The 27,123-nt window shown below is 44.6% G+C and overlaps 1 protein-coding gene across 2 annotated transcripts; it reads right to left on the bottom strand.

Annotated features, from left to right (window-relative positions):
* Positions 1–445: 445 nt before the first annotated feature.
* ankrd26 (ankyrin repeat domain containing 26) lies at positions 446–26,981 on the bottom strand. Of its 2 annotated transcripts, XM_030095860.1 has the most exons (45): positions 26,924–26,981; positions 25,669–25,959; positions 25,035–25,149; positions 24,730–24,903; positions 24,255–24,361; positions 24,036–24,173; positions 23,618–23,775; positions 23,471–23,497; positions 23,178–23,214; positions 23,027–23,096; positions 22,895–22,946; positions 22,604–22,800; positions 19,980–20,154; positions 19,726–19,787; positions 19,538–19,634; positions 19,250–19,354; positions 18,831–18,919; positions 18,350–18,413; positions 18,224–18,268; positions 17,399–17,665; positions 17,203–17,301; positions 17,049–17,119; positions 15,966–16,790; positions 10,182–10,360; positions 9,783–9,956; positions 9,139–9,169; positions 8,902–9,043; positions 8,610–8,823; positions 8,310–8,493; positions 8,056–8,202; positions 7,504–7,966; positions 6,869–7,374; positions 6,624–6,776; positions 6,325–6,500; positions 5,988–6,081; positions 5,812–5,838; positions 5,316–5,393; positions 4,987–5,121; positions 4,769–4,881; positions 4,390–4,537; positions 4,018–4,308; positions 3,682–3,917; positions 3,345–3,588; positions 1,378–1,423; positions 446–1,297 (listed from the first exon to the last, which is right to left on the bottom strand). In XM_030095860.1, exons 2-45 carry the CDS (start codon positions 25,866–25,868, stop codon positions 1,167–1,169), a joined length of 7,086 nt encoding a protein of 2,361 aa, XP_029951720.1. In that variant the 5' UTR covers positions 25,869–25,959; positions 26,924–26,981; the 3' UTR covers positions 446–1,166. The 2 variants fall into 2 exon arrangements, with proteins under 2 accessions (XP_029951720.1, XP_029951719.1); XM_030095859.1 differs by lacking the exon at positions 23,471–23,497 and having other exon boundaries at positions 9,783–10,016.
* Between the last annotated feature and the right edge of the window lie 142 nt (positions 26,982–27,123).

Raw genomic sequence — 27,123 nt, 5'->3', positions numbered from 1 at the left:
CAAGCTCGGCGTGTTTGGAGGAGGAGGAGGAGGAGGAGGGGGAGGAGGAGGAGGGGGCGAGTGGTGAGGTACATCAAAACACAGCTAATGAGGGGCGGGTTAAAACGGGCGTGCATAAAGCAGTGATGGCACGCTGCAAGTTCTGCAGACAATAACTGCAGAAACATGAATAAAAAAAAAAAAAAATGTATTGAGGAAAATATGGAGGTCAACACTAAACACACGGCATGCGACAGTGTATTCAGTTTTCTGTTCTTTGTCTAGATGGTCTGTTCATTCTTACTCTACTTTATGGAAATTAAAATCAATACATTGAAGCTTTTGAAGCACTACTCGATTTTTTTTTAATGAGTCAGAAGACATGAAGTGATCAGTCACTTGAAATCACATCTTTTTGTGGGAGAAACTCAAGAAGAAATCAAACAGAGGGTTTCATGATGTAAAGAGGAAATATTTTATTTCATATTCCACAAAAATAATGTACGTTACATTAGAAAACGTTGTCTCTATCTTAAGACTGATTATCTTTCAACGCTAGTTATAATTGTAGTTACAGTATTTATGAATAATAACATAATCTCACCTTTGGTGGAAGTGAAAAGCATCCAGCCAGAGATGACGTGACAGGTGTATAAATGTAGACCCCGCTTTTATAGCTGGAGAGCATTCCAGCTCGTCTGATTCAAGTATATCATTTAAAAGGAAATAAATAAAATGATGACGAAACAAAATGTGAGCCCAAGACAGATATTGCACCATTTGATGGCACGTACCATGCAGCATCTTGGCAACATTATGAATGATGAATACAAATACTAAAAAATACAGATTTAGCAACACCAATATTCACAAATGAAGTCCAAAGCTACCATTCTGTATATTATATACACACATACGCACGTGTCTATGTCGTTATATTTACATAAGACTGAAAGAACAAACAAAAAAAAGTCCAAAAATACAAATACTTTTGAGGTTGTTGTTAATCAATAACGCTCTAGTGTGTGTGTGCGCCTCATGCCCTTTGCTCCTGAGTGGTTAAGTGCAATGTGCATCATATATACGTTCATACCAGAGTAACAATGTGATTAAGGTCAGAAACTTTGGTTCAACCAGAGTCTTTAGCGTTTGTCACTACTTAAGACGGCAGCGTCCGAAACGCGACGTCAGATCATGTGGTTCCTCTTCAGGACCTCCAGGTACTGCTGCGTCGCCCTGCTCACCGGGTCCAGCTCCGCCCTGGACGCCGAGCCCACGGGGGACAGCCGGGCTGAGGCCACGTCCAGCTCCGCCGCGGCTGAGGACGGGAGAGGAAGCGCGTTAGGCGTGATCAAAGGACTGGACTTCTGCTGGTGTTTCCAGATCCTGCTCACTCACCGCTGCTCAGCTCCCTCGATATGTTCTTGTCCAGCTCACTCTGCATCTGGAAACAAACAAAAAAAAAAAGGAAACGGTGTCATTAGATCTGAGACACTGGGAGAAACGGCCTTGAAAAACACGTGTGTGTTAACGGAAGAGGAAAACTAAAAGATGAATGATATCACCACAAAACACAACACCATGGAAAAGAAGACGCAGCAGGAAAGACAGCAAGACTAGAGAGTGAAACACGGCGGGACATGCCAAACATGCAGGCTCTGCTTCACTGTAGAAATGATCTTTTATATCATTTGATAAGGTTTAATCACATTTAAAATAATGAGAAATGGTTTTAGGGGAATGAAGGAATTAATGATAAATTTAACCAGGATGTAAAATCACGATTTTAAATGTGTTGATTTCAGTTAATTTTCCTGAAGGGAAAACGTGAGCTCCAGCCGAGAGCTGACTGCAGGTCTGATCGATATATCTTAACAGAAAGCAGTTCGTCTCTGGGTTTTAATGAGCTGATGCTCTGAGTTCACTCTGAGTTGTGTGAATAAATATTTAAATGCTCGTGTCTGAGAGAAAAAAAAATGCAGCCTTCTTTAAAACTTTGTTTTTCTAACTACGAGCTCAAACATTTGCAAAAATTGTCAGTTCTGCTTTTTAAGGTTGGTTTTATTTTATTTTATTTATCATAGGTCACTGAGCTCCCTGAGGACGGGCCAGTGAGGAATATGCTCAGTCTAGTGTAGAAGCACACGGCGACTGTCACAAAGATAAAGTGACTTTATGCATCAAATTACAAAAACATTTTCTGATATGATGAAACAGTGAATGTAGTGTATGTAAAACATTCAGACTGAATCAGAATCTCACAACTGTGTTTTTATTTATCTATATTTAATTTAAAATTTTAATTTTATGTGAGGTTTCTCGCATAGTTTGTTCAGCTATAATACAATCATACATTTTATTTTTAAGTTGAACGCTCCCACTTCGTTTCACTTCACTTTGTTATAATGTGAGGGCTGATTAAGAGCTATTATTGATTCAATAGTCTTGATAAATTTGTAAAATGATGGGATGTCTGGTAACATAAACTTCACACTATTGTCACAGAATATTCAACTGGTGACATTAAAATTGAACCGTTTTTACTTTAAAGAAGCCTAATGTTTAAGACAGACCCTAACTCCTGCATTTTCTTCACTTTACTGGTCAACATTAGAAAGTCAATCACAGCAGAGTGGAAGAAAAGTTTGTGGAAAAGTGTCTTTAACTGCTAGCGATATTGATAACCTGAGGATCCTGCATCATTTCAGCGATTATAATCAAAGTTCACAGTAAATAGCATTTCCATTGCCTGAAAAATGATAATTCCAGTGAGTTTAACCATTTTCCAGGATGGTTGTAACTTTCTTTTCACAATGCCAGCAGCTTCTTTGATAAGTGTTTTTTAACAGTTTACTTTTGGAATAAGAGAGCTGACATTGCAGCCACTGCAGTGCTGATAACGCTCAGCTGATGTGTTTCATGCACAACCCTGAACATCTGGGTTTGCATGTTGGCAGCACAATAAACACCAGGCCGGGAGCGAGCAGGGCGAAGGCGTCAGACGCCGGACTAAACACATCTACACACCTGGTTATGGGTCTGGCTGAAGAGAGGACAGGTGAGAGACAGACTTTTGAGCTAAAAGCTAAAAGAGTGAGACACAGAAGACAGGTTAGAGGTGCTACTGTGAAGACGAGAGTGAGAGAAGATGTGCAAGAGGAACAAAGAAGGAGAAATGACTTCTGAAGGCTTTATGTTTGAGTAAAATCCTCCTTTCTGTGCATAAAAAGCAGCATGTTTGACCGAAACACCACCGGTCACACTGACAGTTATGGAGCTGAGGAAATGAAAATGGCTCAAAATAAAGAACCTCGTCTAGAAAGAGCCGTTGTGATGCGAGTTAGTAAAGGAATCGCGGTGCAGACCTTGGCCAGGTAGTCCTCCACCCTGCTGCTCTGCGCTTCCGCCATGGGGCTAAAGAGGGGGAGCCCCAGGCCGAGGCTTCGGCTGAGGGGCCCTAACGTGGCCCCGTAGTTTGCCGGTGAAGCCAGAGAGCCGAGGTCCAGCGAGGCGCCGCCGAGGCTCCCGTTCCCAATGTTGCTGGTGATCAGAGACCGGCTGCGTTCATTCAGCAACTTGGAATTCGCTTCCTCCAGCCGAATATTGGCCCTGTGGACGGAACAGATCCACAGATTCACTGTTTCGATCGGGCAACGTTAAGATCCAGCTTGCCAGGGGAAAAAGAAGAGATGCGCTGCTGACCTCTCCAGTTTGGCGGCCAGAGACTTGCGGAGGCGCAGCTCCTCCGAGTAGAGCTGGCGGTATCTGTCCAGTTCCGTGCGCGTGGAATCCCTCTGGTTCAGGCTGTCCTGCTGGGTGGTGCGCGCCCGGCCCAGCTCCCCCTCCAGCTCCCGGATCTTCTGCTCCAGCTGAGAGCGCAGGTTGGCCTCGTTGGCGGCTCTGATCTGGTCCAGAGCCTCTTGGGAAGCAGCCTGGGACTGGGAGCCGTTCAGTAGACACAGCAGCTTTGATCAATCTGGTCATTCAAGCAAAACTGTTCTGATTTGGGTTCATTTCTGTATTTCATTTCCACTTTACCTGGAGGAAGAGGTTGACCTGCTCCAGTTTCTGCTGGACCTCCTGCCGGGCCTTCTCGTCCGCGTCGCGGCGGTACTGCTCCACCTGGCCCTGCTCCACCTGCGAGGCCTCCATCCGGCGCCTGAGGTCCAGCACCTCCTCCTCCAGCTGCCTCCTGCTCCTCTCCAGCTGCTCGTTGCTGCGGCTCAGGCCTTTCAGGGAGGCCAGCTGGTCCCTCAGGTCGCTGTTCACCTTCTCGAGCTGGCTGCGGCGAGACGCCTCTTTCTCCAGCTGGCCCTGAAGATCGTCCACCTGGCACGGGGGAAACGTTTCAGTCCCAACCCCAGTCGCATCTCCTGGTTTGAACTGAATATTCACACGAGAGGATCAAACCTTGTCTGTCATTCGGCCGAAGCCCCCGTCGACCTGGCTGTGTCGGCCCGCGTCCATCCGCAGGCTGCTCATCGGAGACACAAACTCCGCCCCGCCCGCATCCTGATCTCGCAGCTTCTTCTTAGCAGTTTTTAATAAAGTGCGCAGCCTTACAAAAAGAGAGCAGAAGTAGATTCCACGCATTTCACAACATACGAAACAAAAGTTGTGTGAAAATAAAGAAATTCAATTCCAAAGAAAACAATACAAAACTGAGGATATATGAGCCACAGTCACATAAGCTGGGAAAGACCGCCCTCTAGTGGATCCTAGGAGGGTCTACAAGGAGGGAGGAACTGCCTGAGGGAGAGTGAGCCGCCAGGAGGAAGTGAGGTGTCACCTGTACATTTCTTTTTGAAGCTCTGTGTTTCTCTTCATCTCTTGATCCAGGCGCGTGTCGACAGCCTTCTTCTGCTCCACGATCTTCTTGGCTTTCTTTTTTTCAATTTCCATCTAAGAAGAGAGACCAGCGGACAATTACTCCCAGGGTCCAAACCATCTTCATAAGCTCTAAACGCAAGATGAGCCGAGTGTATATTAATACATTAATGAGAGCACCTGGGTGTTCAGTTCGCCTTTTTCTTTTTCGAGCTCCGCCAGGCGCAGTCCTAACTTGGAGCGGCTCTTCAGCTCCTCCTCCCACAGCGCCTGGGAGTCCTGGGCCGTGTGAGACAACATGCTCTGCTTCTGGACCTAAAGTAAGAAATGACACGGAAACACATAAGATCCATAAGATTGGGAGAAATGCAGGATATCCAGCAAAAATCATCCCAAATTATCAATTATTTTCCCAAAATAAACATCTCACGAGAATTCAGTTCCGGCAACAGAAAAGTAAAGTATAAGAGAAAGATTTCTATAGAAAGGGAACAAAACATGCCACCAACCTCTCTATTGAGTTGGTCTTCCAAAGACATCTTACTGCTTTGGAGGTTTGTGACCAACTCTTCTAAATGACCTCTGACCTACAGACATAGGAGAAGATTTGTAAAAAAAAAAAAAAATAATAAAAATAAAAAAGAGCAGAAGCAAAAGTGTAAAGAGGCTGATTGTATCCTTGCTGTTCCATTTCAGAAAGCTGACAAAAGACAGGAGTGGCATGCAATTCGCAGGTCGAGGGAGGAAGAGCAGAAAACCCCACACACCAAGATCAGGATTCAGGGAGAAGACGTGTTAAATGTCACCAGGAAAAACCAAAAGCAACACAAAGATATCTCTTAGTGAACGTGTGGGTCCCAGACGGAGCTATTTGTCTTTAAACCCGTAGACGCCACAACACATTTCATTCGAGTTAAACTGAACTTTTGTTTAGAATTATTCCACACAAAACAGACATAACATGATCCTACACAGAGAGTCTAAGCCTACAGCCTCAGTACTAACCCCTCCTCCAGGCGAGCAGTCAGAGAGCTGGAAAAAGATTACACTTCTTAAAACATAACAACTAACAACTCATCATGTTTGATATGTTTACAGTGCACCACTGGGATTTTGCATTGAAGCATTGAAAACACAGATCCTGTGAGGGACGTTTGTGGCGTTCGGGTCACAGTACTCACCATGGCGGCTTCCTGAGCTCCTTTCTGAAGGGCGTCGATTTTGTTGGACTGTTGTTTTGCAGCAGCCTCTAATCTGGCATTCTCTATTTCCAACCTGTAACAACACAGCGACACACACATTAAACCCAAACGTCTCAAAACAAGAGGAGACAGTGTTGCACACACACACAATTATATATGTGGGATGATGATGATGATGATGATGATGATGATCTGTTTCTCGGGCTTAATTTGTTTTTTAATTGCTTTTCTGTTTTGTAATCTTCAATAGAAGATGGATGGATGGATGAATTTTGGCTTTCATCTGTGTGCGACCACAGGAAGTATTAATACACACCTCTGTACGGCTTCCTCCAGCTGTTTGATGGTTATACTGGAAGCTCCTGAGGCAGACAGCGCCTCCTGCAGCTTCTGCGCAGCAGACGTGAGCTCCATTTCCTTCTCATTCAGATTGTTCTTCAGGCCGTTGATGAGTCTCTCTGCCTGCATGTACTGATCTTCGCTTTCTTGGAGCTGTGTGATGAAGACAAAACATTCGAAGCAAATGTAATTCTTACTCAATACTGTTGATACACCCAAAAAATAAACAAAAGTCGTTATCATTTGAACCAATCTATGATAAAATATTCCCAGTACCTTTCCTTTGAGCCTGTCCAGGTCTTTGTGCAGCCGAGTCTTCTCCTCCTCCAGGTCACTCCGATAACGAGTGTTCACTTCTAAAGAGGCCTCGCTCATCGACTGCCTCTTCAGAGAGTCTGCCAGCTCCTGCTGAAGCTGCCTCAGATTCGCCTGGAAAGACAGGATTGAAAATCAACATACACGCAAGAAAAGGCATTATTGATTAAGAAAACTAGTGAAGACCTAACCCTGCTGATTCCTACCTCTCTTTCATCCTTCTCTTCCTCCAGCTTACAGATCTGCTCCCGCTGATCAGCAACCTTACTGACGAGCTCCTTGTTCCTGTCCTCCACCAGCTGGACCCTCTCTTCGCAGTCAGAGCGCACCTTGGACAAAAGGTCGCTGAAGAGCTCCTGGGCGTCGGTCACAGCGCGCTCCTTCGCCACGCCTTTGTTTTGGGACTCCTCCAGCTGCTGACGGAGAAGCATGGCCTCGCTCTGGGTCTGGGCGAGCCGCTCCTGCAGGGCCTCCTGGCTCGCCCTGGCACGGCTGACCGCCTCCTTCTCGGCCTGCAGCGCCGTCTCCGCCTCCTTGACGCGGGCGGACGCCTGGTCCTTCTCGCGCTGCAGGACCTCCAGCAGGACGCTCTTCTCCGTCAGCTGCAGCGTGACGCGGTGAACCTCGTTCTCCATGCTGTTGGCGCGAGCTTCCGCCTTGGCGAGCTTCTGTGACAGGCTGCTGACTGCTTCCCGCTGACTGGCTGCTCCATCTGTGGGAGCAAACAGGCACTCAGTTATAATAATAATGACAATACGATGTGCGAAGACATACGAGTGCAGGAGATCATAAGATTAGGAAAAGGAAGCGTTGAGCGCCTCTTTGTCTGAACATAACTCACCTGAGATTTTGTCTTTGAGGCGCTGGTGCTCCTCTTTCTCTCGGAGCAGAGACTTCTCTACATCCGTGCGAGCGGCCAGGCAGAGCTCGGCCTCCTTCACGGCTCCGGCCAGGCGGATCCGAGTCGACTCCACCTCGGCCTCCAGCGCCTCGCGAGACTGACGCTCGCTTTCCAGGCGGCTGGTGGTTTTCGCCAGCTCGGACTTCAAGGCAGTCATCTTGCTGTCGCAGGAGAAGACGGTCTGGGTCAGGGCTTCGTTGCTGAGCTTCAGATCTCGCCGGGTGTCTTCCAGCTGTTCCTTCAGAGCCTCTTTCTCGTCCTGATGGTGACTCTCTTTCAGGCTGCTGTTTGCCTGAAAACCCTCCAGTTCTGCCCTCATAACGGTCAGCTGCTCCTGCAAGCTGGCGTTCTGCTGGACCAGCTCCCTCTCCCTGTCGCTGGCCTCGGTGAGCTGAGACAAGGCCTGCAGAGATCAGGGAACAAGTTGACTTTTTTATTCAAAATGCTGAGGGATCATGTATCTGTTTTATTTAAATCATAACTACTTATTACCTCATTACTTTTACTCATGTGTCTTTTGTTCTCGTCCTCTATTTCTTGCTGTTTCCGGAGATGGGTGCTCAGCAGGTTCTCCTGCAGTGACCGTGCACTGCGCTCCTGGGCCAGGAGTCTCTGGGTCTCACTGTGGTCCTCTTCCAGCTAAGAGGGCATTAGAAACACATTTTATATAGAAGCTTAGTAACCAGGCAAAGTTACATAAGCTACTGCGCTGCACAGAAACACAAATGAAACGTTTCAGGAAGCACCTGTTTCATGTTGTTCACCAGGGTCCTCATCTCCAGCTCCTGGTTTCTGAGTGTGAGCTCCACCTTCTGCCTCTCCTGCACCTCCAGCTCGTGCTGCTCCTCCATCCTCCTCAGCTTATCTCGAGTGGCGTCGTACATCATGGTGGCATTACGGCGATTCTCCTGCTCCTGCTTCAGGTGAAATCTGCACAAAGTGTCAGAAACACATGAATACCGTCACATAATGTATGAAAAGTGGGGTTGTCCTCATCATATGATGCACTACGACATTAAAACAGTGAAGAAAAAAGTAGTTCTCACTTGAGGTTGGTGACTTCCGTCTGTAATTCCAGCTGGTTGCGCTCCAAGGCGGACTTCACATCCTTCACTTCCTCCAGGTTGCTCTTCAGCTCGGTCCTCTCCATCTCCAGCTGCCTCACCTTGTCGGCCTCGTACTCGCAGCGGCTCCTCGTCTTTTGGTTGGAGCGCTCGTATTCGTGGAAAATGTTCTGGAGTTTCACTTTCGTTCTCGAGTCTGTAAAATCAAACAGTGGTGTCAGGAGTTTTCAGGGTCTATCACAGATGTAAATGTGTGTTTAAGCTCAATCAATACCTAAATCAGGCAAATCCAGCTTCTGAACGAGGAGGGATGCGTGCCGATAGCCAGACGTGGGGGAGTCGATGTCGTCCGTGGCGGTATCGGACGACTGCGTGAGCTCATCAAAGTCTTCTGCCATCTCCACATCTTCAGGGGTCTGAATTGATCAAACAAAACGAGATGATGTTACTCAGAGGTGTGGTCAAACGTCTGTCCTGTCCATTTCAGTAGAAGGTCAGTTTTACACATTACCTTGATTTTGTGTGGTCCAGCAGCCGGCATCCTGAGTAAAGTCAAACCAACAACAAAATTATTGTTAAAAAGCTAATTTTATGCATATTCTTAACCTGTGAGAAATTTTAAATTGCTGGAAGTATTAAGTAGAATGCAGCATACTAGTTAACATGTGGGAAACAAGTGGTTAGCCATGCAGTTGGAAAAAAATCTAGGATAGAAAATATTTGCATTCCGATCATCACCCACCACCAGTGTTGGAAAGGTTGGTTCTGACTGAATGCAAAACCAGAATCTGACTGCTGGATTACATGTTGAGTAATGATCCAACAAAAATAATTCACTTCAGTTGTTTGTCTCATTGTATTACTTATTTGATTTGCTGTTATCTTGACTGTATCTGTAGGTAATACAGAGTAAACACTCTTGGATTCTGGTCTGATTGGGACTTTTAATGACACTGAAGGGGTTCAAGTGTGAAAAAAAAGTCCTTGATAAGCAATAAGTGTCATATTATCTTAAAAACATAATAATGAGTGATACATTGTGAATTCATTAATTTATTTCATTCAATTAATTTATTTCATTTTGCATTCAGTCAGAACCCGCAGGTTAGTGACAGAAAGGTGGAACTGCACGGCAGTATCGTCCTGCATGTATACCTTCCTTCATCGTCCGACACGTCACTTAAAGTGCTATCGTCAAACACAGAGAGGGGGTCTCCGTTAACTCTGCTGAGCCGGGGCCCTGCGGCCGGCTCCGGCTTTAAGCTCTCCGTCTGCTGCTTGCTGCTACCGCAGCTCTGCTTGGCTGGAGGAGGTGAAAGCACCGGGGCCCTGTTGGTGCCATGGAGAGGGGTCAACTTGACAGTCAGGGAGCTGCGGCGTCTACGTGACCTTTTCGTTAGGCGGATTATTAATGGAGATGAATAAAATGAGGTTGAAACGGGAACCTTCTGCTCAGTTACTGCTCACAATTCAAACATTAACTTCAGATCCTCTTAGTGGAGGATAAAAGGCCACAAAATAGACAAAAAAACAACAAAACCAAATCATGCATACCTCTTTGTTGCCGTTGGCTGCTGCTGCTGTTGAGCTGCTTCCCCTGCCAGGCATCCTGACCTGATCTCAGGTTTCTCACTGCCAACTTCTTCCAGGCCCATTCCGCCAGCGTCTCCGGAGCCGCCCGACATCCGCGCCGCCGCCGCTGCTGCTGCACTCTCCGTCGCCTCTTTGCTGGTCTGAAAGGAGAGGGACAAATGATGAATGACTGACACTTGAACGCTTCATCCTCATGGAAAAAAAAGCTTTCAGCCAGCCTTTTAAAAAGCATTCTGAAGCAGGTAGTTGTACACTTTGTCATATATTATTTACTGCCCCTCCCTTTGGAGACCGAACACCTGAGCGAGCGCCGTTACTCTATTCGACGTGGTATTTCCTGTTAATTACAGTGAAGACTAAACTCCATGTATTGATTGGAGAAATAATTAAAACAACTTTGCAAATTTCTTTTAGTTTGACATGAACAATCGATGTGACTGTCTACATTAAAAACTAGAATTCACACAAAGTTTAAATTTCATGATTCTAAAGGAGAAATCTTCTCATTCTTTCGAAATAATTGACTTAAAAGGCTGGCCAAAACTCTTTCTTCATTACAAAGTTCTCAGTTTATCACAAAATGCCTGCATGTATAAAAATTCATGAAAGACATGCATGAAAACAAACAAAAAAAACAGCATTTAATTTCTGCATCATAAACACAGCTCTTCTTTAGAGGAGCAAAGAAGGCTATTATTCACACAGCCTCCACACCACAACTTTGAAGAGAGATGACAACATTAGCTGGTTCTGTACAGATGGTATCCATGCACGGCGAAAGGAAAGTCAACCAAACTTTCAGACTTTGAGTACGACAGAATATTTCTAATATGCAAACCAGTAACTAAAGTTTTTTTGAGTTAAGTGCAAATTACAGTTCAAGTATAATTCTGTTTTCTTCAAAGTTAGTGACACAAATGTGGACATAAGAACATGCAACACGAACTCTGCAACGTGGAATCAGACCTAAATGGAAAAAACGAACGGACATTGAAGCATGAAAAAAAAAAAAAAAAAAAAAACATTAAACAAACAAAAAAAAGATAATGTAAAGTTGGTGTAGGCCTGGGTTAAAGAAAGAAAAAGCCGCAAGCGGCATTGGACGGGACCTCGCCCTCTGGCAAGGTGGCCCGACTGAGGTCGTCCTCGTACCTTGATGACCGAAGTCCAAGTCACTGGGAACCTTGCTCCTCCATAGACTTCCAGCACTTTCTCACCCACTAACATGGAGTTGTTAGCATCCCCCATCCACTGACGTGGAGCTTTTAGCATCTGTCATCTGCTAACATGTAGCTGTTAGCATCCCCCATCTGCTAACAGGTAGCTGTTAGCATCTCTCATCCGCTAGCAAGTAGCTGTTAGCATCTCTCACCCGCTAGCATGTAGCTGTTAGCATCTCTCACTTGCTAGCATGTAGCTGTTAGCATCTCCCATCCGCTAACATGTAGCTGTTAGCATATCCCATCCGCTAACATGTAGCTGTTAGCATCTCCCATCTGCTAGCATGTAGCTGTTAGCGTCTTCCATCCGCTAACATGTAGCTGTTAGCATCTCTCATCCGCGAGCATGTAGCTGTTAGCATCTTCCATCCGCTAGCATATAGCTGTTAGCATCTCGTATCTGTCACCCGCTAGCATGTAGCTGTTAGCATCTCTCACCCGCTAGCATGTAGCTGTTAGCATCTCCCATCCGCTAACATGTAGCTGTTAGCATCTCCCATCCGCTAACATGTAGCTGTTAGCATCTCCCATCCACTAACATGTAGCTGTTAGCATCTGTCATCTGATTCAGCATGGGCCACGACAATGGATTGCAGTGCGGGAAGCTCCATTGCCGTGGCCCCCGCTGAATCGGTTGGATTTAAATAACTTCTGAAGGAATCCAAGATGCACCATGTTTGTCTGAGTGAGTATATGAGCAGGCACACACCTATAAATAAAGTCCAGGTATCAAAAAAACCGGAGTTGCCCTTTAACACTGTTGAATTTGAAATTATCCCTGTGCTTTGTTAAAAATGTCATATTTTGCAAAAATATGGGGTGTGAGGCTCTTATTTTGATAGTCATGTCTGCTCCACTATGTCAAACACCAATATATCCATGTGAGTGTGATTCCATACATTCATTTGCCTGTTTGAGCAGCAATCCATCACTCATGTGTGATTTGTGGTCACGGTGCGCCATCTACTGTGGAAAGCAGGGACAACATGCAGAATGTTTTACAGCAGCTCTCAGATCAGCCCTGAGGCTCTATGCCCATATATGGCTTAAGTAGGTCACATGATGTTAGAGTGTGACTCGGCAGACACACAGTTTCTCTTTGGTGAAAACAGCTGGGGAAATGCATTTCCGTGGACCAAAGTGAGCAAACAATGTCAGAAAGTGATAGGAAATTTAGTTGTCTTTCACTGTAGAGCTTTTCAGAGCAGTCAGACTTATAGTTTTGAAACGGGAGGCTTAATTGATGAAGAAGGTGAGATTTTTGAGCAAAATTTGAGCAAAATTTTGAGCAGAAAGTGTGAATGACGGACTTCCTGTTGCATTTAGGTCATAGGCACGAGTGAGAAAGTTGTAGATCTCGATGAGACGAACGCGTGCATATGTTTCTTTTCTCTGTACCACACTGTGAAGGGTGAAACAGTCCATATTAGTGGTTTTTGAGTGAAAAGTGTTTTGAGGCACATTTGATTTGACAGGAAATAACGGACTTCCTGTTGGATTTAGGTATAGGTATGTCTCTTGGTAAATTGTAGAGCTCGATGAGACGAACTCATCCATGTTGATTTTATTTCTCTGCGACATTCGTGCGGGTCGCACTGTCCATTGTAGTGTTGCAAGTGCGTTTTCAGACTTCAAACTTTAAGGGTTAATAAAATCACACCCTGAGACTTTTGAAAAAGTTTTTAACAACTTTGTGAGAGAAACTTGTCCTCTTTTATTTGGCACTACTCTGACGTCTCCACGACAAGCGGTCTCGGAGCAGATAATTTTTAAAGGAGGAGTCATTTTTTGCCGAATTTTACACTGAAAGTGAAATACCGGACTTCCTGTGCGATTTAGGTCAAAAATAACAGATCATTATTTTTAGATCTCGAGGAGACGAACGCGTGAGCGTTGGTTTGATCTCTCTACGACATTCCTGGGAGTAAAGGCAGCTATTCTACTGTTTGTAGGTGGCGCTAGAGAGCAGATGATGTCATGGGGTAAATTTTTGTATTTTATCAAATGTTTCGCGAGTCCGGATGTGCCTGCCAAATTTGGTGAGTTTTCGTGCATGTTTAGGGGGTCAAATTAGCCGTCGAAGTGGCGTCGGAATAATAAATTAAAGCCGCAAGCGGCATTGGACGGGACCTCGCCCTCTGGCAAGGTGGCCCGACTGAGGTCGTCCTCGTACCTTGATGACCGAAGTCCAAGTCACTGGGAAACTTGCTCCTCCATAGACTTCCAGCACCCTCTCACCCACTAACATGGAGTTGTTAGCATCCCCCATCCGCTAACATGTAGCTGTTAGCATCTCCCTTCCACTATCATGTAGCTGTTAGCATCTTCCATCCGCTAACATGTAGCTGTTAGCATCTCACATCCGCTATCATGTAGCTGTTAGCATCTGTCATCCGCTAACATGTAGCTGTTAGCATCTCCCATCCGCTAACATGTAGCTGTTAGCATCTCACATCCGCTATCATGTAGCTGTTAGCATCTCCCATCCGCTAACATGTAGCTGTTAGCATCTCCCGTCCGCTAACATGTAGCTGTTAGCATCTTCCATCCGCGAGCATGTAGCTTTTAGCATCTCCCATCCGCTAACATGTAGCTGTTAGCATCTCCCATCCGCTAACATGTAGCTGTTAGCATCTCCCATCTGCTAGCATGTAGCTGTTAGCATCTCCCATCCGCTGGCATGTAGCTGTTAGCATCTCCCATCCACTAACATGTCGCTGTTAGCATCTGTCATCTGATTCAGCAGGGGCCACGGCAATGGATTGCAGTGCGGGAAGCTCCATTGCCGTGGCCCCCGCTGAATCGGTTGGATTTAAATAACTTCTGAAGGAATCCAAGCTGCACCATGTTTGTCTGAGTGAGTATATGAGCAGGCACACACCTATAAATAAGGTCCAGGTATCAAAAAAACCGGAGTTGCCCTTTAACACTGTTGAATTTGAAATTATCCCTGTGCTTTGTTAAAAATGTCATATTTTGCAAAAATATGGGGTGTGACGCTCTTATTTTGATAGTCATGTCTGCTCCACTATGTCAAACACCAATATATCCATGTGAGTGTGATTCCATACATTCATTTGCCTGTTTGAGCAGCAATCCATCACTCGTGTGATTTATGGTCACGGAGCGCAATCTACTGTGGAAAGCAGAGACAACATGCAGAATGTTTTACAGCAGCTCTCAGATCAGCCCTGAGGCTCAATGCCCATATATGGCATAAGTAGGTCACATGATGTTAGAGTGTGACTCGGCAGACACACAGTTTCTCTTTGGTCAAAACAGCTGGGGAAATGCATTTCCGTGGACCAAAGTGAGCAAACAATGTCAGAAAGTGATAGGAAATTTAGTTGTCTTTCACTGTAGAGCTTTTCAGAGCAGTCAGACTTATAGTTTTGAAACGGGAGGCTTAATTGATGAAGAAGGTGAGATTTTTGAGCAAAATTTGAGCAAAATTTTGAGCAGAAAGTGTGAATGACGGACTTCCTGTTGCATTTAGGTCATAGACACGAGTGAGAAAGTTGTAGATCTCGATGAGACGAACGCGTGCATATGTTTCTTTTCTCTGTACCACACTGTGAAGGGTGAAACAGTCCATATTAGTGGTTTTTGAGTGAAAAGTGTTTTGAGGCACATTTGATTTGACAGGAAATAACGGACTTCCTGTTGGATTTAGGTATAGGTATGTCTCTTGGTAAATTGTAGAGCTCGATGAGACGAACTCATCCATGTTGATTTTATTTCTCTGCGACATTCGTGCGGGTCGCACTGTCCATTGTAGTGTTGCAAGTGCGTTTTCAGACTTCAAACTTTAAGGGTTAATAAAATCCACACCCTGAGACTTTTGAAAAAGTTTTTAACAACTTTGGGAGAGACACTTGTCCTCTTTTATTTGGCACCAACCTGACGTCTCCACGACAAGCGGTCTCGGAGCAGATAATTTTTAAAGGAGGAGTCATTTTTTGCCAAATTTTACACTGAAAGGGAAATAGTGGACTTCCTGTTGGGTTTAGGACATTTTTGTCAATGAGAGACTTTTAGATCTCGAGGAGACGAACGCATCCACATCGATTTGGTCTCTCTGCGACATTCCTAATGGTTGCTGTGGCTATTTTACTGTTTCTAGGTGGCGCTAGAGAGCAGATGAGGTTATAGGGTTAATTTTTTCATTATATCAAGTGGCCACCGGTCCGGATGTCCGTGCCAAATTTGGTGAGTTTTCGTGCATGTTTAGGGGGTCAAATTAGTGCTCGAGTGCGACAGTAAAATAAGAAACAAACGGACGAAGAACAATAGAGGCCTTGCCCTCAGGCAAGGTGGCCTCAGTTGAGGCCACCTCGCCCTCGGGCTCGGTCCCTAATAATAAGAAGAAACGAACGAAGAACAATAGAGGCCTTGCCCTCAGGCAAGGTGGCCTCAGTTGAGGCCACCTCGCCCTCGGGCTCGGTCCCTAATTAAGGACTTGAATGAAATGAGAGAAAGAGATGCAATCTAGAGAAGGTTGGAGAGCGGGACGGACATCCTCTACCTCTTTCTGAAGTTGGGTCTTTTCTTTCTCCAAATCGAAGAAGACAACCTTCAGCTTCCCTACCTCCAGCTTAAACCTTTCCGTGTCCTCTGGCAGCTCTTCATCAGAAACACCTGGAATGGGCGCTGATGCGGCTCTCTCTCTGGGAACATCTTCTGACCTCGAATAATTCTTCAGGTGTTCGTTCATGTCACCACTTCCCTCTTTCATTACTGAATCCATGGATTTCTGGGTATTTTCTTGTAACGATGAGCTACATTCAGGGACGTGCGTGGGCACGGTAGTGTGGGATGTCTGCGCCGTGTTGAGTTGTGGTGAAGAAGACTCCACCGGATGGTCAGTGACTATGTCTGCTTTATGATGGATGCTGCGCTCGCTGTCCTGGATCCTGTCCTCACATAGAGAATTATCGGTGGACTCTGTAGCCGAGTCCTCCAGTCCAGACTCCCTCTGCTCCGGGATGGTTAGGAGGACGATGCTTCTCGCTCTGGCCGTAGGACGCACTATGACTTCCCCGTCATCTTCATCGCTTGAGTCCTCTTCTGCCGAGGTGGAGCCGGCCGTGTCCACGTCATCCAAGACTTTTTCTGTCGGAGTTTTCGACCTCAGCAGCTCTCCAAACCGTTCTTTTAATTCACCTGCAACGTTCTTGAAGGTGGACTTCATCTCCTTCTTCTCCACTTCCACCCAGAGCTTCTCGTAGCGTCTCTCCCAGGGCACGTCGTCACCTGCGTCGTCTTTTCCTTCACTGTTCTCTTTCCCACTTTCAGAGCTCACAGAGTTATTTAGATCTAACTTACGTCTATCTACAGCATCATCTTTTCCCTGGGATGGCATGGATGGACAAGGAACACACAGGACAAGACAAAAATGCAAAACCAAGATTTCACAAAATATCCAAACAGATACACACAAAGAGCACCTGATCACAATTTCTTGTATACATTTACAGAAATATAGATCTGATAAATTTCTTTTTTCATTTTAATCAATTGCTCCATCGTTCAAGCTGTGCTTGGAAAAAGAAGATTGAGCACTGGAATTACTGGAGAAACATGTTAAGTTCACTGCGCTGCTTTTCACCTTTTGCTGCTGGTTTCCCATCTCCGCTCCACTCGTGCCGTTCCTCCTCCTTGGTGAAGGCTCAGGGGAAACTGAAGACAAGAGAAACATGTCACATGAAGCACAAAGCAGGTTCATCACGAAAAAAAACCTGCTTGAAAATTAGAATCCATACTTTGTTTAACTGTTGGTGAAGGATCGGCTCCATGTTGGAGTTGAGTGTCAGTTTGAGCTGTTTTCCCAGAAGTGATTTTGTCCGACTCGCAATCCGAGTCTGAATGAGAGGACAGCCGACAGAAATGGTCTGAACATGTTTTCACAATACGACATGCATTACCGCGAAAGAAAACTTTCTGCAAAGTTCAGGTTACCTTCCTCACTGTTTGGTTTCTGAGGCACAGCTTTCCTTGCTCGAGGCTGAGGGTGTGGAGCTGACCCAGGCGGTGTGCCGGAGGGGCTTTTTTCAACATCAACACTCATCTGAACGGTCTGGGGTGCAGTGAGAGCAAAGTCTCTACCCTGGTTCTTAACGGGAGAACTGGAGCATTCTGGGAACTCCTCGAGTCCGGGAGACGTCCCTCTGCGGCCGGGCAGGGTCCGCTTACTGGCTGTGCTGGCTGAGTCCCAGTCGGACGCGTCTGTGTCGTTTAGACAAAAGGCGTTAGGCCGATTGGCAAAAAAAACTGACACTGATGTTGCCAAGGGGCAAGGCAGCCGGCGAACAGAGGCAAAACCACGACTCCCCCATGCTTCATGCAGGCACAGAAAAAGGAAAAGGTATGCAGCGAGTTGTTCTACTGTAGGATTCTAACAGACTGAGGGCTCAAAAGTGACACTAAAGCTACCAGAGTGCACAATTCACCTACTCCCATTAGCTTGCTGATCTTTACTGACCTGCTTTTTGAGCTTCGAAATGTGAAATGACAGAAACGAACAAAAGGATGGGAAAGTCAGTGAGGCATGCAGAGAACTGTTTCAATGAAAAGAGTGAAGAAGCTACTTCAAAAGGACAGGTTCATCATCAGATATTGATCGCTGTTCAGTGTAGCCAGACAGTGGACCTTTCATATGTGCATGCTTCGTAACAATCTGGACTGTTCAGAGTAAAAAATAAATAAATAAATAAATAAATAAATAAAAAATCTAACATGCTCATCAAAAATCTATGTGGAAAACAAATGACTTTTCAGTCTCACCTTCAAGATCATCAACATCTCCCAGACCGAGTTCTTCCATTAAATCTGTTAAGTGGAAGAAAATCAAGAGATTAAATACAAACATCATGAAGTAGTGTTCAGATGGACGTTTCCTCCTGTCTTTACCTGTCTTCGGATCACCTTCAAGTTTGCTCATAACACTGAGTGGACCAAACTTTGCCCTCTCCATCTAGAAGGAAAAAAAAAAACAAAAGAAATAAGAAAAACCACTAGTAAATAATCACATCTACTTCTTTAAGGAAGAGGTGGGCAAGACTGAGCGTTGTGAAAGAGGCTGCAAAAAGGCATCTTAATGACTAAACAGCGTAAATTAATTAAAACAATTTATTAGGAATTTAGCAGTTAATTTATTGACAAAAACTAACTGGACGTTTCTAATTTGAAGCAGGTAGTTGTACTTTTTGCCTTTATTAAACTTGGGAATCGACACTGAATTACATTAATTCTGAGACATTTCACCTGAAACCAATTTACACAAAGTGACGGTCATCATTCCTGCAAAACTGGGAATACGTTAGCCTTTTGAAAAAGGCTTACAGACTCATTGCTGCCCACGTCTGCCCATGGTATTAGTGAATGAATTTACCTCTTTCTGTGTAGAATCACCTAGATCAGCCTTCACATCATCATCATCATCATCATCATCATCATCATCATCATCACCAACTTTTCCATCTGGGGGATAAAAAAAAACAAAGCACATTTCCCAACAGCATATCCTTATAAGGAAAGAAATATCTTGGTTAAAAAAGCAGAAGCTGGGTGAGTCTGCCAGGATTTTGCAAAAAAGCATTCCCATGCAGATGAGCTTGTGGCTGGTTAGCATGAACACACAGTTTGGCATCAGGCAGGCGTTCAGACTTCCCTGCAGACATTCAATTAAGACATTCATTACGGGCAGCAGGCGGGGCTGCATGCATCCTCTCAGGGCGGATGTGAGGAGCTCTAGCCTGAGGTGTGTTTGACATGCCGCTTCTTCAGATCTGCAAGGCAAGACATTCATACCCTCTCCCTGGCTTCCTCCTGGCCTGCCTATATTCTTCCGAGTCTCTAGCACTGCCATCCTACTGTCTCCTTCCCGTCTTATAAAAGAGGGAATGTAAAGCAAGTCTACAAAAGAAATGTAACATGTTGTTTGAAAGGGTGTTTTGATTTCACAAGGGGTGAAAACCTTTATAAAGACTTAATTATGCACGCAACGATTATATACGGTTACATTGTGCTTTGCAGCGTGGAATGAGGCCTGGAATCACTGGACCGCATCAGGAAAACACATTAGTATAATGGACTTACCTTCTTTGATTTCTTCTTTTGGAGTGGTCATCCTTTCTTCGGGGGCTTGGAAGCTTGGCCTTTCTTCGTGCGGGGCAGGGGAGTTTTCAGAGTTGGACTGGAAAAAGTAAAGTAGTTTTTTTGTTTGAGTTGTGTATCAAACCTATGAGCTGAGCTTAGAGAGTATTTCAAAAATTTCTGCAGTGTACCTCAGTATCCCATGTATCCTGCTCCTCCTCACCATTCTCCAGACCCAGCTCAGACAGTAAATCTATTCACAATATACAGATTATAATACAATTAAGAGAGTTTCCATGGAGGTCTGATTGAAAACATGATTTCTTCAACATCACATTTGCGAACTATCATGTTTGTTTTCTATTAATTTATTAAGGAAGGTCAAAATCTCCCAACAAGTAGTAATCACATTCCATTGAGCTTTTCTCTGGCTTTCACTCCTGACCTCTTTTCTTCTCTTTGGAGCCTTCTGCCTCAGGAACAGCCAAAGTGGTATCGATGAATTCTCCACCGTCTTCAGGAGGATCATCTGACACATCTCCTTCCTTCGCCTCTTCTTCCTCGTCTTCTTCCTTCTCCTCATCAGATTTATCGCTACTGTCCACTGTCAACTCTTCCTTCTGTAAAACAAACAGAACAAATGTTTACTTGCAATGATGTGCTATAAAATATGCTTCACTCTGAGAGAAGTGGAGAACCTACAATACGGTCAAATTACTTCACTAAAACAACCCAACTACGAATAAAGTGTTCCTATTTTACCTGAATCTCTGAGCGTTTAATGTCTGTGACCTCTGGCCATTTGAAGCCTGTGCTTTCTGCCTCATCAGGCGAGTCTAAATCAACTTCGTCGATGTCAGTCTGAGGCAACGCTTCATCCGAGAACGGATCGGCAACGGAACTGTCCTGCTGAACGGCAGTGGCACGACCATCTGCTGGTGGGATTGAAAGTCTCTTCTCATTTGCTGCTTCCTTACCGAAGGCGCCTGAGCGTGTACCAGTGTGTGAAACGATGGGAGCATTACTATCAAGTTTAACATACGCAGTCAGTTTGGCCTCACACTGATCATGTGACATATCTCCACAGAGCTGTCCATCCAGTCTGGTATTGTTGTCGAGATCGGGCAGTTTGATTTTCGCGCTGGTGAAATCGTACTGCAGGTTTCGCTCCATGCTGTCGGAGTCCTCACTCGTGTCATCTTTGCTCTGGCATTCTGTCTTAACACCTACAAGATTTTCCTCCACGGGCTTAATTTGCTGTGGTACCTTAGAATTTCCATCAATAACAGACAGAGAAAGCTCTTTATTACTCTCAACCACTCTGGCTTCTGTCTCTACCTTCTTGCCTTCAGCACTTAGTGACGACAGATTCGGTGGGGTGAAAGTGTGTGTTTTCGGGGCATCTCTGGAACTCGCAATTTCATCAATTGTCTTCTGTTTTTCTGAGTCATCACTTTCTTCTTCTTCATCATCCCAACTATCTGAGTTTAAGTTTCCATCCTTTTGTGACAAACGCTCAACATTATCATCCAGTATTTGGTTTCTGGCTTCATAATCAGTCTGTGGAACTGTTGACTCTTCGGGGAAGGGTTCATGATGCTCGCCTTGGTGTTCTGCAGTCTGGCTTGACGTTGGAGCACAAGCTTTGGAAAACAGTGACTGTGCTTGGCCTCCAGTGGCGAGGTTGATCTGGTTCTGGTCAATATTTTCTGAAGAATCCCAGTCCGATTCTTCAACTTTCTCCCCAGCTGGTCTGTTTTTAGATGGGGCAGAGTTTATTGAACATGATCCTGCAGATGGTGCGCGCCCTTTATCTTGCCCTGGCGAGACACATTTCGTAAACGGTGATGGAAAATCCCTGGAGCTTTGTGGGTAGTCTCCATTCGATTGAGGTAACGTGGTTTTACATGGTGACGCTTGTGGCAAATCTGGAGATTTGGCATGGCTCTCCTGACAAAAAATAGCATTATTTACCTCATTCTCTTTGGGTAAATCACTGTCACTGTCTTCTAACGAAGAGCCCCACGACGACCTACGTTTCTCCCCTTTGGAAATGTTTTTATTGGATCCAGCCTTGGACAGACTATCCGTATTATCTGTCCCAGCTTCACAGAACAAAACTATTTGATTAGCAGGCAAAGCGGTGCGACTACATGCTCCTATTTTATTGTCCTCATCATCATCATCACTGTCATTCCAATCTGTATCACCGCTGTTTGGCTCATTGCTCCCGGGATCACCGTCCTGATTTTCTGATTCTCCTTCAGATTCTTCTTGTACGCGACTCGGCCTCGCAGTCTCTCTAAAATGCTGGGACGGTTCCCTCCCTTGGCTGTCGTCTTCGTCGGAGAACTTGGATTCTACCCTGATGGCCGACACGACACAATCCTCCTCTAAAACCAGAGCTGCTGGCAGAGCGTAGCCTGCTGGTCCAGCGGGGCTGAGCAGCTCTTTGACTGACGTCGCTCTTTTGGCATCTTTCTTCAAGGCATCTCCGTCGTCACATTCAGCACCCAGAGAAGCTCCACGTTCAGCCGTGGTTTCAGCAGTTTGTATTTTTTGACCGTCAGTGAGCTGGAGGGGACCACTGACAGAGGGCTTCTGTTGAGCTTCGAATGTAGTTGTGTTTTTCCTGACAGCAGCCACACCGTTACTGTCATCTTCCACAGATTCACTCTCATCTTCATTTTCTTCCTCGTCCTCATCTTCACTATCTTCATCTTCTTCATCATCGTCCTCTTCATCCTCATCATCTTCCTCTTCATCCTCATCATCTTCCTCTTCATCATCATCATCATCTTCTTCTTCGTCTTCCTCCTCCTCCTCCTCCTCCTCTTCCTCTTCTCCTTCAAGTTCCTCCTCAGACTCCTCTGCTCCTGAGCTTCCCTCATTAGAGTCCACCGTTGTTTTATTGTTTGAAGGATGTGTCGAGTGTTTGACTTTCTCTTTCTCAGCTGCACTGTGTGCTGGGTTAATGCATTTAGAGGGGAAAAAAAAAACATAAAAGAAGAAAGAAAAAGGCTGTTAAAGACATGCAAACAGGAAAGCTTCACCACAGTCTGTTTTTACCTTTGTGTACTTTGGAAGAGGGGTAGAGGTCATCTGGGGAGCTTTACAGGGCAGGGGAGCAGGAGAGGGATCTACGGGGGACTGCACAGTTTGGACGGATGATAAAGCCTTTGGGTGGGATGGGATTCTCTGGACTCTATTTTCACTCTCTGGGTCAGACTCTGTACCACTCAGGGATGTGTCATGGAGAGCAGACGCTATGGGGCAGGCAGGGGTAAAAGATTACTGCTGGAAACTACAGTCTGCGGAGGAACACAACAGTCTGAGAAAACTGAAAAGATATCGGGCTACCTTCCGTCGTTTTAGACGCCATCATTTTGCTGATGTTGACTTTCAGTCGTTTCTGAAAGTCAGAAGATGAGATGAAGGTCAGAGTCAAATTTAAGAGAAAAAAAAGCCAACACAAGGAAATTCAACACTAACTTTTTCAGTTGAAAGAGATTCCTCGTCATCCTCTGACGAAGGCCACTCATCTGCAGCACTTTTGGAAACCCTGAAGAAAAAAATAATGCTTGAAACTAAAGAGAAATTTGTAACCACGAATTGTAAACTGCGAGAATAAAAATCAACTCACCGACTTAATGACTCTGACTGAGAATTGTCATCGAAATCTATAGAGAACAAATACAACATTTTAAATTTATCCTCACATGACTCAATCAGAGCATAGTACATGCCATATATTTTGATCACTACTGTTGAACAAGACATTCAAAGCATCTAAATCTTAAAAAGCTCACAAAGCAGTACAATTTAAGAAGCAGGGAAACAGAAGCTGGTTGAATATCCACCCTAAGTCACTGATAACCAATGACAGACAGTCTGGACTAATTCTTGCTTGCAGATTTCATCTAAGCAAAGCAATACCTCCCCCTCCTTTATTTGCTCCATGCTCTAGATCCGGTCAAAGGGTTATGCATGAGGAATAAATAAAATGATCAAGTCAATAATGAAGTGAAATGATGATTTAAAAAAAAAAAATACATGTGCTAGTGTTTGATGAGGCATCCTCACCATCCCTGTCAGTGGCGGGACCCCCCAGGGAGAAGCCTGCTTCAGCATCTTGAGAGTGACTGCCCAACATCTTTTTCTTCTTTTTGCTGGTACCTTGATGCGACAGCGACGCACCGTCTTTCCTCTGAGTACCGTGCTCAATGATTAGATGAGAACAACTGCAAGACAGATTCAATCCATGACAACACTGAACTTGCTTTTAAGTTTTTCATGTGTAAACAGTCTGTGAGAACAAATTAGGAAAAACACAAGAACAGAAAAATTGACTTGTAGTTATCAAAATGACCATTTATATATCTTAAGTTTGATTTTTTGTTTTTAATTTATTAGATTTTGTGCTCTCCTACTCACACCACAACTGCAAAAACCCACAATGATATGCGTTGAGAATTAAGACGCACGGAAAAGCAAAACTTACGGATGATGTCCATTCATTACTGCATAGTCATCAGCGGAATATCCACTGGCGTCCTTCAATGTGATATCCGCATCAAACCGCAGGAGCAATCGTACCATACTGATCTGTCCATTACCAGCGGCGATCATTAGTGGAGACCTGCATGTAAAATCACACCAGCTGTTAGCATTTTTTTGCTAAAACTTTACAAAAAAAAAAGTATTATTGTGAATGAATGACCTTTGGTTTTGGTCCATGAAATTCACATTGGCTCCTTCCTTCAGAAGAAACTCTGCCATCTCAATGTGATCCTCACGCACTGCTACAGACAAGGGCGTGAAACCCTCCTGAAATGTTCAGCAATGTACAGACAAGTCACAATTTTTTTAGACACAGGTAACTGATGGATCCAAACCAAAAGTGAGCTCAAATCACACATTTAACATTTAACATAGAGAAGCAGAAACGTGTAGCAATAAACATCAATACTGGTTATCTATTATATAAACACACTGTGTGTTCAACATAAAGTGTTATGGAGTCTGCTATATCAGTTCTGACTGGTATCATTCAATCTCTATCATCTTAAGTAGAGCTGCACATAGTTTTAAAACATATCCTAAGGTGAAAAAAGTCCTGTAATAAATAAAGTGTGTCCTGAGGCTGGGTTGAAAGCTGAAAAGTTGAACAGTAGTAGTCGCAAAAATGAAATCACCTTGTTTTGAGCGTTGATTTCAGCGTCATACTGCAGCAGCAGGACAGCAGTGGACACAGCGGGGATGTTTGCTGCTAAATGTAGTGCTGTGTTGCTGTTGATGTCCACAAGGTTTGGATTAGCATGGTTTTCGAGCAGTATGTTGACACAACGCTCATGCTGGCACTGTACAGCCTGGTGAGTGGGGGACAATAAGGAAAAAAATTAAATCAGTCAGAGCAATGTATGAGAATAAACAGTCAACCATGATGTTGCACATTTAATTAACTATCACTCTCTTCTCAAGTGTCAACATCCAGGATTACCTTCATTAAGGCGGATCTGTTTTGATTGTCACATAGGTCAAGCTTGGCTTTGCTCTCCACAAGGAATTGCACGACTTCAGCATGACCGCTAGCACAGGCAATATGTAGTGCAGTTCTGTGACAGCGAAAAATAACATTGATGACCACTATCACAGCATTTCTATGCAACAGCAGACCGTCCGGATAACAAGTAGACTGTCTGAAGTGCTCCACTTCCTGCACTGGGTTACTTCTCACACATACTAATGATGAGTGGTAACTTGATCTCACCTTGAAACATAAGTAGAAATGAAAGACTGGGTGTCAAGTACATTTTAATGAGTCTTTCACAAAACTGGCGGTTTGCTGCGACCATTTGGGACATCAGACGCAGTCCAGGTCGAGATATTTTTCTACATCAGCTCATGCATTTTACAAGAGAGCCATACACTCAATCATTATTCATTTAAATTAAAAAAAAATATGATATATATAATAGTATAATAATAGTATGATAACTCTAACTCAAAGATAAAACATAAGGATACTGAAGACTCTAAGTCAATCTTTGTTCTAAAAAACAAAAAACAAAACAAAAAAAAAAACAGAAAGAAATCTTTTCAGACTGTGACAGCACTGCTTTAATTCCACTCACCGGTTTTCCTTGTCAAGCTGATTAATATCATTCTTCTTAGCAAGCTGCTTCAGCTTTGCTAAGTCACCTGCTGAGGCAGCTTTGTGAACCTTCCCAAGGTCCTTGTCTTTCAGCTCATAGCCCACGGAAAGCACACTTCCATTGTCGGGGGTACCGGACGATTGTTTCTTCTTCTTAGTGAAGCTGAATATCTTCTTCATTGTTTTGGGCTGCACAGCATTGCTTTTGCACCGTCACTCGTGCACCTGCCACTCATCTGGTGCTGGAGGATCACAGGAAGCTCTACCATCCCTAAAATAAGACGTGCAAAGCGGATTAGAAGCCTATACAACTGTGCTGCGAGCACCCCGGCGTCGTTTGGCATAATGTATAACGCCGCAATGGTTGTCTTGTTTTTGCAATGCAGTAATCAAGAGCGCACGTCAAGAGGAAGCATCATGCATCATGTGTAGTGTATAATTCCTGAAACGCTGCGTTAGGTTGACAGGAAGACATAGCTGTCATGCTAAGCAAGCCGCTTATACTTTCATTTTACAGGCCATACCTTACCTTTGGACGTCCTCTATGACGTTCTGCGGAGATCGGGAGTAAGAAAACCCTGCATAATATTCGATAAAGCAATTTGGATGCTAAACCTGTCGTTATTAACGAATGATAAGGTCAGCGTTGTTTATATGTGCGCAGGTAATGTTAAAGGTTGTCAGCTGTTGCTATGGCGACTGACTGTACAGATAATGTGCGAATCTAGTTCACAGTACGCATTAGCACGGGTCGTCAAATTATTTATTCTTCTAATGCTTATTACGTCAGGCTATAAGCTTCAGTTAAATTTTAAAAAAGAAATGATAAACAGAAATTGCATGGCGAGCGACACATTATAGATTACTTGTTGCCTGGCAACATTATCTAGCTTCGCCTGGCGCCGAGCTGCGCCTCCCACGTCGTCACTTCGCCAGTGATGCAAACCGCCACATTCAAAATGAATCTGCAGAGGAAACCGAGCACAGCCGCTGATTTCCTTAACGAAGGCATTTCTACAACAGCTGGCGTCAAACCTCAGTGTAACGGGTTAAGATCGCTCAACCTGCTAACTCAATGCTAATTAGCTAAATATGAAACTCGGTGGAGGTGCGGGGTTGATTAGTGTGGGGAACTAATATTCAGGTATGAAAAAGTTTTGTGATCCTTCTCCGTTCCAGTTCGCGCAACCATGCAAGTCACATACAAACGATGTTCCATTAATTCAAACACTAACCTGTTGATCATGTGTCGAGTCGCTATCATCACAGACAGCCTGCAGCTAGCGAATGCCTTGCTCACAGTACCGTGCTGGTTGGTGGGGCGTTCAGCGAACCAATCAGTGATGAGTTTGATATGAGGCTGCTGTGATTGACCAATCGGGGAGCTTTGTTGTAGCCTAAAGGTTGGTTTACGCGTCAAAGTGGGGCTTTGCTT

The sequence above is a fragment of the Salarias fasciatus genome, chromosome 7, assembly GCF_902148845.1.
Source record: "Salarias fasciatus chromosome 7, fSalaFa1.1, whole genome shotgun sequence".
NCBI lineage: Eukaryota > Metazoa > Chordata > Actinopteri > Blenniiformes > Blenniidae > Salarias > Salarias fasciatus.
This window is presented reverse-complemented; position numbering and strand designations above follow the sequence as displayed.